Source organism: Culicoides brevitarsis, chromosome 3 (genome assembly GCF_036172545.1).
Source record: "Culicoides brevitarsis isolate CSIRO-B50_1 chromosome 3, AGI_CSIRO_Cbre_v1, whole genome shotgun sequence".
In the NCBI taxonomy this organism is placed as follows: Eukaryota; Metazoa; Arthropoda; class Insecta; order Diptera; family Ceratopogonidae; genus Culicoides; species Culicoides brevitarsis.
This window is the reverse complement of record NC_087087.1, coordinates 5,341,069-5,356,444: the sequence shown is the minus strand read 5'-3', so window position 1 is coordinate 5,356,444 and position 15,376 is coordinate 5,341,069. Positions and strand designations below refer to the sequence as shown.

Here is a 15,376-nt window from a genome sequence, read left to right as displayed (position 1 = left end):
GTCTCTTTGTTTTGCTAATAGGCTTGAAGCATGCTAGCGAGATTATACAATGACGATAATGATGGGCTTTAGCAGGTTTGTTCTGCATGACAATCGGATGATGAGGGAGAGACATGAAAGAAAGGCACGAGATTATTGGATACATTGTAAAGGAAGTGCTTTAAAAAAGAAAGAGCTTTAAGTTTTTTAAAATTAAAAAAAATTCTCTAAAATTGATATAAATAAAAAATTTAATTTATTAGGTATTTAATATTAATTAAATTTAATTATTTTTATAATTTTTTTTTAATTAATTAAATTTAAAAATTATTAATTTTTTTAAAAATTAAAAAAATTTAAAATTTTTAAATTATTAATTTCTTAAAAATTGAAAAATTAAATAAATGTTTAATTGATTATTTTTTAAAAAATTTTTAATTAAATTTTTTAATTAAAATTTTTAATTAAATTTTTTTAGTTAAATTTAATAAAAAAATTTTGATCCTTAGTCTCATATAATTTAGTTAAAAATCTTCTTTTCAAAATTAATTAAATTTATTTAGGTAATTATTAATTTTTTAAAAAATTAAAAATTTAATTAAAAAATTTGAATTAAAAATTTTTAAAAAAATTAATTAATAATTAAATAAATTTAATTAATTTTGAAAAGAAGATTTTTAACTGAATTATATGAGAATAAGGATCCAAATTTTTTTTTTATAAAATTTAAAATTTTTTTTCTCTTTTTTTTGTGATTTTTAATAAAGTTGAGAAAATTATTAAATTTTTTCAACCAAAAGCTCTAATTCAAAGCTTTCACTTCTAATGCAATTCCTTCAGGTTTCAATAACTTCAAATCACTGATCCATTAACATGCTTCCCTTTCCGTTAGTTCGTCAGACAAAAGACACACATGCCAAAGGTTGCTTGACCTTCGTAACCCCAACTGATGTACGCAATTTTTTCTCTCTCTTCTTTCTGCTTTTTTTTTGTGTTCTTTTATCATCGCCATAATAATCATCATCCAGCCAACCTTTTATAACAAACGGTTTTATATATCATGACTAATGAGTTCATTCCGAGAAAATCGACTCCCAATTTAAATCAATAAACATAAATAAGGCAAAAAGGTAGAGGAACTCTTAAAAGGTTATTTTTACATTCTTTTTGCGTTGTTCAACTCATGTTTGAAACGCCACACTTTTTTTTTGCTCATCTTGTAAAAAAAATAAAAATAACATATCAAGAGGAATTCTTACTACCGAAATTTTTTTTGTAAATAATTTTCGGCATTTAGATAGAAATCTCGAATTTACAACATTTCGAACATTTAATCGTTTAATAAATTGTTGCGAGTCGATTCGTCGAGAGTGGCGTAAGCAAAGCAAATATACGGCGGCGATAAAATAAATAATAAACAAATGAGCAACAAGTGTTGTGTATAGGCTTACGTTGTTGTGTGTAATCGACCTTGCAAACAATTCGTAAGGTCTTTAAGGTTCATTGAATGTTTGTTTCGTATATGCTACTAATAAGATACTAACTCGTCGCGAGTAAGCTTCTTTTTTTTGTGAGAATCATCACATCATCATCATCGACGCAGGCATCCATCGCTCATCCAAGATGCTAAATTTGTCTGATTAATACGAGTTTTTTTTTTGTAATAAAAAAAAATTCTGTAGAAGCAAAAAATCAGAATTAACTTCTTCTTTGTTTCTTTTGAGCTGGATATGAAGTTCTGTGAGATTCTAAATACAAAATTTTTAAGATGCTATTTTAACATCCTTTTAATTCTACAGAATCCCTTCAGAGGTAAAATTAGTATGCTTAAGCTTTAATTTTACCTCTGAAGGGATTCTGTAGAATTAAAAGATGTTAAAATAGCATCTTCAAATTACTTTATTTCGAATCTCAGGAAACTTTTCATATCCAGCTTAAAAAAAACAAAGAAGGAATAAATTTTGCTTCTACAGATTTTTTTTATTACAATTAATATCGTCTCGAAGAGTTAAATTGATGAATTTCAATATTCTATAAGGTATTATTTTAACATCTTTTTTTGACTTAAATTTCTCAAGAGGTTCATTTAGTCTAATTTTAGGTCTAATTGAACCTCTTGAGTCAATTAATAACTTTTTGTTGGAAATTCAAGCCCTTCTGAGGTAAAATAAAAATAATTTTACTCCAAAAGGGCTTAAACTTCCAACCATTGAACTAAAAAGATGTTAAAAATACCTTAAGAATTAAAATTCATCAATTTCGAATCTCAGTGAATCCTCGTCGCCAATTTAGAAGAAGCAAAAGATTCAATTATGCTATGAATTTATGTGTCTGTTGGATATTTTATTGTTTGGCGCGCATTGACTGTGATTTGTTACGATGATCCGATCGTCAATTCCGAGCGTGTAACTACTTTCGTGCCATTTATTTATTATACCACGTTCCGAGACGAGAAGAATTTTATTGCAGTGCAAGATCAATCACATGTACGTTTTAATTTACTATTATCATTAAACATTTTTTTTTCTGTGATTTTATTTGTTCCTTGCTCGAATCTTTTCTCTCTCTCTCGACGAACCATATAATGTAATAAGCAACCACCGTACATAATTGTTACACAATAAATTTACGTTTCTTATGATCTGGTATGCTCGACGGGCTGGCTGTACGATGGAAGGAAAAGGAAGATCAATGAGCGCGTATGAATGGCGACTTTAGGTCATCAACTCCCAATTATGTATGGATATTCGCCATAAATGCGAAGTGTACACTCGCATTCCTTTTTGAATCCAATAAAAATCCAAGCAATTTTAATTAACTGCCGTGTGTTGGAAAAAAACGACGATCCTCATCACCATCATCATCATCTCTTCAACATGATCATTTTTTTGTTGTTGTAAAATAGAAAAAAATGCATGCCAAGAATCCTGTTTCACTCTGCCTTTGTTATTGTCTGTGGTCAGGTTATTAATAATAATTTCATTAGCAGATCCTCTTCTCGCATAATATCTGTCAAAGACACTTTATTACACAATAACAACAAAAAACGTAATTGCTCACGCATTGCAGAACGTTGACGACAGATATTTAAGTCTCTCGCTTTTTTTTTCGTCGTTGAACATGCAAAATACCTTGGTAAGTTGTGAGCAAGGCAAGTCATTCCTAATCATAAATATGTGAGTGTGATGATAGGGATGCATGCGAATAATAAAATAAATATCACATGAAGAGGAATGATAATAATAATTGTAGTGAGGAAATCAATACGAATCTATTTATAAAACAACAACAACGAGGCATGCATAGCTTAGGTGTATTTATGGTACAAGGTTGAAATGTTGTAAAGGAAAAAAATAGGTGTAAATGTTTTTAGTTTAGCATGAATATGTTTGCAGGGAAGGTTGGTTGAAAAGTTCAGGTTTGGTTGAATAGAGAAGTTGAATTATCTGAAGTGATAAAAATTGATCTTTGATGCTCTTGGAGCTTTTGATCTTCTAAGTCTATGGATGCTTTTAAAAGTAGCCTCATATCAAACTTTAAAGTTTAATCTTAACAAAGAGGATTTTAAAGTTTCCTTTTGATATAAGAAGGGTTATGTTAACCATCAGGGGTTGACAAGCCCAAATCACCCGATATCAGCATTTCATTGAAAAATAAATGGCATGAGACTTTTTAATGGTTCTGTCTCAGTTAGGCTTAAAGTAATCCAAAAAACCTAAATTCAAAATTCTGGAACGAGCTTTTGAGATTTTAGACATTTTTTAGTGCATTTGGGGTTTTAACAGAACTAAAATTAGGTAAAAAAAAACGGAAGCTCATTCTAAAATTTTAAATTTAGGTTTTTTGGACTACTTTAGGCTCAAAACTAACACAAAACCATCAAAAAATCTCATGCCATTTATTTGAAGGGCTGATATCAGTGATGTAAAGAAGGATGATGCTCAGCATATTGATTTTTCGAGCCTGAGAGGTATCCTTCAAAGTTTGAATCTCATAAAATCAATAGTCAGTATTAAATTCATGTCTGTCGATATCTTCTCCTTTAATGTTGTTGTTGTTGTATTTTTTTAAAATCATTATGTCTTTGATTTGACTTTAATTCAATTCATGTCTATTGATATCTTCTCCTTTGATGATTTGAAGGATTCTTCTCTTTTCTTGAATTTCATTCAGATAGTTTCAGTAATAATAATTTCGCTTTATATTTTAATCCTGATTAGAATTCAGACAATTGATATTCGGTAATTGTTCGAAGGCAATGATAATTAGGGAAGGAGGTTCACTTCAGTGTCAAAGACTTTGATGATGTTAGTTAGTTAGTCTATTTTAATGCCATTTAACCCTGATGGCAGGTTTTGCACTGATGAAAGCTTTTGTATTCTGTATCGATGAAAAATTTTATCCTTGAAAGTTTTGTATCAACTCGATACGATTCGATTTGAAGTTTCATTTCGTTTTCAAACTTCTCAACTGTTTAATGAAAATTAACATTTAAATTACTCGATCAGGGTTAAAAGCCTTTATATGCGGAATCCCATTTAAAAGTTCAAAATTGAAAACGTAATCCGAACAGTTGACACCCTTGCAAAGCCCAAAGCTAATCCCAACTTAAAAGCTTGATAACTTTCCATCCATCCCATCTGAACTGCGAACACAAAATGATATCTTATCTATTTATATCCAAGCACTCATCTATTTCACTGGAAAAGATGTAAAATTACAAACAATTTATAAAAGTGTTTAACTGGCGCCTAACTCTAACATGTCTGCCTATTTCATACTTACTTTTATGCCAAACGTCTCTCAGTTCCCGAACGCATTCCACGATTATTCTTCATTTTCATTACCATTACACATTGGCTTGGATAGTTGGTGCCTGTCTCTCGTCGTCGTCGTCTTCTTATACAATTTAATCACTTTTACAACGCAAAATTACTCAAAAGCAAAACCTTATAATAAATATCTTCTCATGCTATTTTTTTTTCCATCAACCGAGTTATTAAAGGATGTGCTAAATGCGGAATGGATATTGAAATATTAATAACTCGTGTGAAAAATTGCGCGCTACTTTCTTACGTGACTTTCTCACTTCTTCTTGATTGAAGTAAACTTGTGACGCAAAAGAACCACAAAAGTTCCCTTCTCTTATGATAATAAGTTAATTCTTGTAATTCTGAAGTCATCAATTCACGACGTCATTCGAGATTATTCATGTTTCGATAAAAAAAAAACAAATCTCATCAGGAATCGATCACACGATATGAATAGACGTTGACTCATTCATTAATCGCGCGCAATGCAAAAATAAAACATAAACATGTCTGAGATGCGCAATAATCGCAGCACGGAGCAAAAAATATCGCAGGAGAAGTAGCGTTCATGATTTGTTCTTTGACTTTTTTTTTCCATTAATTTATTTTTATTGTTAAGTTTTATTGATAATCGCGAACAAGGTTGACCTTAACGCGTGTATTTTTTTGTGCTTTTGATCTAAGGAACTGCTCCAAGTTAATAGGAAGTAAATTTCTTCAAACTTCTTCTCAAGTTGAAAGTTCAGACCCGAATTTCTGACTCATCGAGGTTTCGAAGATGAATTCTTCTCAAGTTAGATCATCTTCAAAAGATCCTCAAAAAAAACCTCTTAATTCGACAAACTCATTGATCTCATTAAACACCGCACTTAGCGAGCACAAAAAAAAACTTTAAACCGCGGAGTTCTGTCGCCGCGCCGATCAATTGAAAGAAGATGACTTTACGAAAAATTAAAGAGAGAAAAAAAATTGCTTCTGGCAAATAAATCAGCTTTGACCTGATTTTTTTTTTCGCGTTGCTCCTCGTGTATATTGCTCAATCATTATTGTTTGTTCTGTTCTAATAAAACAACTGAAAAATATTAAGAGCTTTGAGTCAATTATATTGTAAAATAATCTAATAATAATTATCATCATCATTATTGTCAATTAAGATTTGGACACACACAAGTTAATGCATGGAGTCACAAAAAGTGTTTTTAGAACTTCTTTAATTAATAGAGAAGAGTAAAGAGTAAAAAAGTGTAAAATTTTTGGCTCGTGGTTTGGTTAGAAATTAAAAATATCGGTAAAGAACTTTATTTTTATACATTTCCGTAAGTTGTTTGAATATTTTTTGTTGGCGCTTCTCGTTTTTTTAAGAAAATTTTTTTATAAGAATTTTTCTTAAAAAGTCACTTTTAGGTTGAAATTTTATTTTTTTACAATTTTTCTATTTTTCTTCATATTTTTGGCTAAAAACCTTGTGAAAACTATAAGAAAAACATTACAAAAATTTCTAAAAAGATTCTTGAAGCGAAATTCGAGTAATTGCGTTACAAAGTTGAAACTTAAAATTAATATTAATTTTGAAATGCAATAACTCAAATTTTGCTTCACAAATCTCTTTGGAAATTTTTATAATGTGTCAAGTTTAACTAATAGAAGGTTTTGCGATAAAAAAATTAAGACGATGTTTAGGAAAGTTAAAAAAAAAATATCGAATATGTCGCAAAAAATTCAAAATAAAAAAAATTAATTAAAATTTTTAATCAAATTAAAAAAAAAATATTTAATAAAATAATTTATAAATTTTTAATTAAATTAAATTTATAATTTTTTTTAAATAAATTTTTTAATTTAATTAAATTAATTAATTTATAAAATTATAAATTTAATTTTTTAGTTTAATTAAAATTAAATAAAATTTTTATTTTAATTTAATTTAATTTAAATTTATAAATTAAAAAACAAAATTTCTTAAATTTTTTTTAAAAAATTTTAAATTTTAATTTAAAAATTAAATTTATAATTGTAAAATTAATTAAATTAAATTCATAATTTATTAATTTGAAATTTTTTTTTTAATTAAATTAAAGTTAAAATAAATTTTAATTTAAAAATTTTAATTTTTTTTTTAAATTTAATAATTTTTTTTAACCTTAATAAAAAAATTAATTTTAAATTTTTAATTTAAAAGAACTTTTAATTTTTTTAATTTTAATTAAAAAATTAAATTTTACAAAATAAAATTAAAATCTTTAAAAAATTTAATTTTTTTTTAAATTAAAAATTTTAAATTAAAAAAATTTATTTAATTTTAATTTAATAATTATTACTTTAATTTTAATTTATTCTAAAAAATAAATAAATAATTTTAAAAAAAAAAAATTTTTAATTTAAATAAATTAATTAAAAAAAAAAATCTTTTTTTCAAAAATAATCTTTTTAAATTTTTCATTAAGCTAAAACGAAACTTGTAAATTTTTTTTTAAACTTGTAAATTTTTTTTCTTTACATTTTTGTTTTGTCTTTTGTTTTTTTTTTCGTAAACAACTCCAACAAAAATGTACAAGACAAAAATTCGGCGAAGAACGTTAGACGATGATGATGATGTTCATGATGATAACATGGGGTAGTAGTAAACACATTGCGATTTATTCCGTTGATAAAAATCAACAAAAAACTTGTGATGATTCAATTTTTGTGTCTGGAGCTCCTTCAGCAGTACAGCCCGTAACCGTACCCGTCGAACAAGTTCATTATTACTACAAATAACGTAATTATATTTTTAAGTAATAATTTATAATGAAGAAGATTCGTTTTTTTTTTGTTGAGTTTTAAAACAAAATGAAGCATGCTTTAGTCAATGGCGCGCTAAAAGTCGTGTATGAAGCTGTACAATTTTTTTTTGTTTTTTTTCTTCCTTTATCAACACATATCATGATTTAATTTGAAATAATGATGTCATCAAGTAGTGTGCCTTGTTTCTCGAAAAAGGGGTTTTAATCGTGATAATTTTTTTTTACATTGTTGCTCATTCAGTTTCATTGTTTTGTTTAAATAGAGGAAGATACCTTGACCGACAACTTTAAACATTTATTAATTTTTTTTAAATAATTTTTTTGTTAATAATTTTTTGGACACAGCATAAACGGGTATTTACCAAAAAATTATTAATTCCTCGATATTATTTCCCTTATAATTATTTTTGTTAAATAAAAGCTACTACTTCAGGTTTTTTTTCTTCTTGATGCGGAGTAAAACAATAAATGATTGGAATTTACTCGTTTTTTTTGTCGTAATCGGAAATCAATCCGTTCGTGCCATGCCGTGCCGTGCAGTGAGTGTTTGAAGTGAAGAAGATCTCGAGAGGAGGAATTTTCAGTGCAAAAACGTATTTAAAGAATTTTAATCACTGTTAAATTGTGATTAGTTCTCTTGGTTTTTTTTTTCGTTTTTTTCATTGATCATCGTTGGAATTGTCGTCATCGGTATTGTTTTATAGCTTTTTTATTGATAATTATTTTTATGTTTTTTCAATGTAAACAGGAACAGATTTTTATTGAAATTAAAATGAAAATTTAATTTAAAGAATTTTTTTAAACAATAATTTGTCATTTTTTTATCGAAAATGAAAAAAAATATTAATAAAAAAATAAAATTAAAAATAATAAATTAATTTTATTAATTTTTTTGAATTAATTTATTAATTTAATAAAAATTATTTATAAATAAAATAAATAATTAATTAAAAAATTTTTAATAAAAATAAAATAAAAAAAAAATTTATTTATTAATATTTAATTTAAAAATTTAAATTTTTAATAAAATAAATTTTAAGAATTTATAAATAATTTAATTTAAAAATTAAAATTTAATTTAAATAAATTAAAATTTAAAATTAATTTTCTTTTAATAAATTTTTTATTTTATTTTTAAAATAAAAAATTTTAGATTTTTAATAAATTTAAAAAAAAATAAGAAAATGTCTTAAAAAATAATTTTCAATTACAAATTTTTCTCACGCCGCATTTTTACCGCGCGCATAAAATTCTAACCATTTATCGGCTCGTTTATCAATCGCTTTCATCACTGAACAATCAAAAACAGTTAAGCTCAGAATGGCTCTTGATCATCATCATTCGACTTAACGTTCATTAACATATTTTCCTTAAGCCTCTTACCAACCTTAAGAACGAGACACAAAATTAGCCTTTTAACGAGCTGCCTTTGTTTTCCATCGTCTTTCGTCGCTCTTTGTCGCTTCTCGACTAAAACTGAGCAAAACTCTATGAGAAATGCGGCAAATTTCTTCAAAAGACAAATTTTCATTAATTCTATTGTTTTTTTTTTCTTTATCATTATCGTAATTCTCGTCCATCGTAATTTTTCTATTGATTCAAAAATGCTTAGAATTTCTTCTCAGTCGTCGTCGTCGTTCTTTGTTCATTATCTCCAATTATTTCGTTCGATAAGTCGATATAATTTTATTACTTCAAGTCTTCTTGCGAAGGATTTCTTTCTTTACGAGAAATTGTTGGAAATATTTGCCGCTACTTTTCATGTTCACAGTTATAATCTTGCGATGTAATTATTTAAAAAAAAATTAAATTCAATTTTTGATTAATTTTTAACCGGAAGAAATTTTTTTTAGAAATTTTTAATTCAATAGAAATTAAAAAAAAAATCGTAAATTAAAAGATTTTGACCCAAAGGCAAAAATTAATGCTAATTTAGTAAAAAAAACAATGAAGAGGAAAAAAATAAATTAAATTAAAACAAATAATGTGAGTCCATCTGAGCATCATTGCTCACGAAACACACGTCGTTGGAAGCAAAAAAAAGAGAATCTCGGTCACTGGTACGAGAGATTTATGTGTGAAATTGTAGATTTTTTGATTTGATATGGCGGAACGGCACATTGATATATTGTGCGTGCTTGCCTCTTGTTCGTTCGCTGCTTGCCTAAAAAAAAATAATTTACTTTTTCTCTCGTGCGGTAAAACCCGGTGACAACGAAATTCTTTCTTGATGATCAAGTGTCATTATTACTTGTTTTTATTTCTTTGTAAATACGATATTTTTGTATGAAACGGAATGTTAGAGCGAACGAATTTACTTCCGTTTCAAGTGTTTGATATTTTTCGTGATTCACATGTTTTTGTGACGTTTTGATTTAATTTTTGATTTTTGGATTTAAAGTTAAAATTTATTTTTAATAATTTTTTTTTGAAAACTTGAACATTTTTCAAAAAATAAAAATAGAATTTATTTTAAATTAATTATAATTAATTTTTAATTATTAATTTCATTCAGAAAATTAAATTAATGATTAATTAAATATTTATTTAAATTTATTTAATAATTTTTTTTAAATATTTTAAAAAATATTTTTTTAGAAGAGATTTTTTTATAAATAAAAAAAAATATAAAAATTAATTTAAAATATTTTTAGTTTAATTAATTTAATTTTATTTTTGAAATTTTTAAAATAATTATTTTTTTTAATTTTTTGAATTTCAATTAAAAAAATTTTTCAAAAATTAAATTTAATTAAAAATAAACAAGATTGACTTAATAAGAATTTAAAAAAAAATTTTTAAATAAATATTTTTTAATTTTTTTTTTTTTTTTTAAAATTTTAATAATTTATTTATTTTAATAATTAAAAAAAATAATTAAATGAATATTTAAAATAAATTTTTTAATAAGGATTTTTTATTATTTTTATTAAAGAAATTTTTTTTAATTTTTTTTTTTTAATAAAAATTAAAAAAATATTAATGAAAAAATTTATTAATTATTCAATTTTAAATTTATTATTTTTATTCAAAAAAAAAAAAATTTTTAAATTTTGCAAGAAAAAAATCTTTTAAATTTTTCAAACATTTAAAAATAATTAATTTTTACAATAAAAAAAATTAAAGAATTTAAAAAAAATAATCTCATGTCAATAAAAAAAAAACAATCGAAAAAAAATTAATCCAAAAATCATTGCAACTGAAAATAAAATTACACCTGGTCCCTCCCTTCTTTCACGTCGCAGCAATTACCATAACTTTAATGTCGATTTCATAACTTTTTTACAACAACGGCGATGACGACGACGACGTCGACGCGAGGTGTTACCTTGCAAATTTATCGCTTGCTACTTGGTCAATTAAATTACATCAAAACACTCAATTTAAAAGCGATAAAAGTGGCTTGCCACAAAAAAAGCAAACTGCTGCTGCACAAAAGAAAGAACTACCTCAAAAAAAATGCGCGTGCAATCGAAAAATATTTGTGTCATGAATGCACGAAACGAAATTGTTGGAAATTGGAATGATGGCAATGACAATGAACGACGAGTTTAGGACAAGCAAGACAATTGCGCGTGTATGTCATGTCATGTCTATCAACAAGTATTGTCTTATATTTGCCTCTTTTTCGTATTTTTTTTTTTTATTTTGCCAATTCCGCTAATCGTATTGTACCATCACTTTTTTTAAACAATTATAATATGTAGATTATTGCTCCGAGTACGACGTTTCGCTACGTGGCCCGAACTGAACTTCATTTGGATGCAAATAATGTGTGTTATTGCAATTACTATTTTATTTCATTTTATTTTATAAATTCTGTGTAAAACCACACATTTTTTGTGTTGTGTCATTTGAGCGATATGGGCAAAAAAAATACGAGCAAACCGAAAAATCCACGATTTTATGTGTGTTTTTATGCTAAATATAACAGTATATCATCATTTATATTGTTGCACATTTTTTTATAGACATTTTAATATCTTTCTTTTTATGCGGAAAGAGAATTTCTTTTGCATCTTTCGTCGTTTTGAGTGAAATGGAATACTTAAAAAATGTCATAAAAAATGAATGTCGGTCACAAAGAGAAGAATTTTTTGACAGTTTTAATTGGTTTGAATCCGTAAATATTCAATTATGATAAAATATTAAATTTATTTGACATTTTTCGATTTTTTTTAAGATTTTATAAAATTAAAAACTGGTTCAATTTTTTTTTAATTTTAATTAAAGTTAATTAAATTAATTTGATGGATTGAATTAAAATTATTTATTAACAAAAAATTATAACAAAATTTTATAAAATATATTTTTTTTTAATTTTAAAAATTTTTCTCTAAAAATTCATTTAAAAAAATTAATTAAAAAAATTATTTTTACTTCAATTTATTAATTAAATTTTTTATAAAAAAAATCATATGCTTTTAAAAATATAAAAAAATACTATTCAAAAATTACTTTAATTATTATTAATTTATTTTAGTGAATCATTTGAATTTAATTTTATTTTTAAATTTAGATAATTTAATTTATTTTAAAAAAAATCGTAAGCTTGTTTAACCTAAATATTTTATTAAAAAAAAAATATTTTTTTATTTAAATTAATTTTATTTAAATCTATTTAAATTTTTAATAAAATTTATTTTTTAAATTTTATTTATTTAAATTAATTAAATTTTATAAGTTTTTTTTAAATATTAGAAAAAAAAATAAACTTAAAATATTCATTAAAAAAATAAATATATTTCAATTTTTTTTAAAAAAAATTCTAAAAAAATTAAAAATTTCTTTAAAATTAAAAAACATTTTTTTTTTGATATTTAAAAATTTAAAATTAAATAAAATTTCACAAAAAAAAAACAATTTTTAAAAAATCCAAAATGAATTTTGGAAATTAATTTTTTTTAAAATTAAAAAATTAAAAAAAAAAAATATTTAAAAAAATGACAAATTAATACAAAATTCTTTTAAATAAAAAAAAAATGTTACATAAAAAAATTCTCATAAAAAAATAAAACAAAGACGTTCTCAGCCTAATAAGATTCCAAAAAGACAACACAAACTTCAACTTCTTCTCTTCTCAACTCTGTCGAATGTCGTGCATCATTATCTCATACATAAACAAGCCATCCGCACAATTGAATTGCAACAAAAGCAGAACTTGCCATCAACTACTAGATATCGAGAGTTAGTTAACTTCTACTTGTACAAATGGCAACAAAACGTTCTCGTTCAGCATAAATACGTGTGACTGATTGACGATTATTTGTCGATTACCATTTAAAGGGATAAGCATGGAATTTATTATTTTATTTTTTTTTTATTCCAAAACTAGCAGAAACATCTTTTTGTCTTTCACGAAGGAAGCTAAAGTTACAAATTGCCGCCGAAGAATTTTTTTTTGCTTCATGACATTGCGAAGGCAATTAGGTGCCTACTTGACGAAACACGGAGAAAAATTTGTTGAACGTCAAACGGGAGTTTCGTGCCGCTTTGCGACGACGAGATGGAAATGAAAGGAATGAAATGCACTTTTGTTCGCTTGACATGCGTTGTTGTTGCTTGCAAATGATGAGATTGTGTTATTTTTATTGCCCTAAAGGGCATCAGCGGAGTTAATTGAATTTTAATTTTGCAATCAATCAACGTGAGGAGGCGACTTGGCGGCATTTTTTGCAAAATGAGGGATTTTTCATCGAATTTCCCCCTAAAAATTGATCGAATTCCTCCTTGGTAACAGACACACTTGAAATAAGATACCGGCAATTAATCTCAAGTGCACTTTTTTCCCTACTCGATGCACATAAATCGTCATCGTTCGTCAATAATAATGAAAAAAAAAGTTTCTACGTCGTAAAATGCGAAGAAAAAAGAGAAGAAGAAAAAAAATTCTTCACTTACCTTTAAGTTGCGAACAATCAATCGCAAACATATTAAGTGCAATCAATTGTAATAGACGATGACACGTAATGGCGATCGGTGAATTCTGGATTAACGCACGAAATTCCCGGAGCATTTGTATCGCGCATTGCACAAAAGATTCCATGCTGCGAAAAAAAATAAGTTAAAAAAAATAAAAAAAAAAAAAAAAAATTTTTTTTCAGCTTACCCGATTTTTGTTATCAATTTTCCCTGAATGTGAAGAAAACTCGTAATAAAGCGTTTGTTCACCTCCAAGGCATCGAGTTGGCTGAGATCGTCGTCGTCGCTGGATTCGTTGCCCTGACCTGCCATCGGATCGAGCGGAGCAAAGCGTCGCATTCGACTTCCGCCCTCCGGGTGAATCCAATTTTCGCGACGTAATGAACCGCCGTCGAACCGATGTTCTTTCTCCTTGAGGCGAGCGCGGTTTTTCTCGTCGCGACGCTTTTGACTGTTTTCGTACTGAAAATAAAAAAATTTGAGGTTAGAAGATTTTTAATTGAAGTTTATTTGATTTTCGAAAGATGTTCGAAAACAAATTTTCGAAAAATTTTTCGAAATTCAATTTAAAAGATTTGGGAATTTTCGAAAATTTGTTTTAAAAAATTCATAAAATACTCGAAAATAATAAAATTAGAAAAATTCTCAAATTTTCGAAAATTTATTAAAAAAAAAAATAAAATTTTCGAAAAAAATTTAATGAGAAAGTTTATTAAATTTTCGAAAATTTATTAAAAAAAATTAATAAAATTTCTAAAAAAAATTAATAAAGAAAAATTCTCAAATTTTCAAAAAAAAAAAATTTCTGGACTTCGAAAATTCGAACTAAAAAGTACAAAACAAGAAAAAATTATCTTTAATTCGAACTTTTTCGTACTTTCAACTCAACAAATGCAATTTTAAACATTTCCTCTCGTTTTTTGGATTAGCATGTACCATACTTGTCAAAACCCACAAACAAAAAATATGCTCGCAGAGTGTTAAATTGCATTCATTTGATGATACAATAATAATAATAATCTTAAAGTCATTTGTTTGACAGGCACGCGATTAACAGTATATTTTATCATCATTCGTTCTCTCTTGTTCTTGTTCTGATTCTCGTTTTTTTGTGTGTTTCAAATAAAACTTTAACATTGCAAGAATCAAAAAACTTACATTGTGTTACTCTAATGCCTGAAACATTTTTTTTTTTTTTTGGTAAAATATTGTATAAATACTTCATTTGTGCAAAGTAAAGAAAAAAAACAGCAAAAAAGGGACGACCAAATATTTTAATGGATTGTGTGAAATTCCTGCAGTGCTTGCGTTTGACACTTGACTGAGTTATGGTTAAGGAGATTGACTTTGAAAGTTAATTGGATGAAAAATTATTTTTTGGAATTAACGGTTTTTAATTTTTTTTTTGAGGACAAAAAATTCAATTGTTGAAAAGTTTTGAGAGAGGATTAAAATTTACTGTTAGTTTTGTGGTTCGAGGAAGTGCATTTCAAGTAAATTCAGAAAGATCATCAATCTTTTTTGAGCGATTCGCTGAGTTTAGCGATGAAATTTGGTGAAACAGATTGTTCTGACATGTCATTGAACATGTCGACGCCTCTGTTTGACATCGAATCGAATTTCATTTCGACACTTTTTTGATATTTTGGTTTAATTAATTATTTTGTTGCAGTTACATTGGCAGATTTTTGATAAAATTTTGTAAATTAATTATTTTTTATTTAAAATTTGACATTTTTGAATTAATTTTCTATCGTTTTAATAATTTTAATTCTGAATTATGAAAAAAAATAAAATAAAATGAAGACACCAAATTTACAATTTTTTTAGAGAAAATATTTAATGGATTTTTTTTATGATTTCAAAGTAAAAAAATAATTC

General features: G+C 25.7%; 1 protein-coding gene across 2 annotated transcripts in view; it reads right to left on the bottom strand.

The window, feature by feature from the left end:
• The window catches only part of LOC134833045 (telomerase-binding protein EST1A), a 43,741-nt gene that overhangs the window by 19,608 nt on the left and 8,757 nt on the right, over nt 1-15,376 (bottom strand). For both annotated transcript variants that reach the window (XM_063847202.1, XM_063847203.1), the window contains exons 6-7: nt 13,683-13,957; nt 13,475-13,620 (exon numbers count right to left, since the gene is read on the bottom strand). In XM_063847202.1, coding sequence (XP_063703272.1) covers nt 13,475-13,620; nt 13,683-13,957 — 421 coding nt within the window. The remainder of the gene's footprint in view (nt 1-13,474; nt 13,621-13,682; nt 13,958-15,376) is intronic.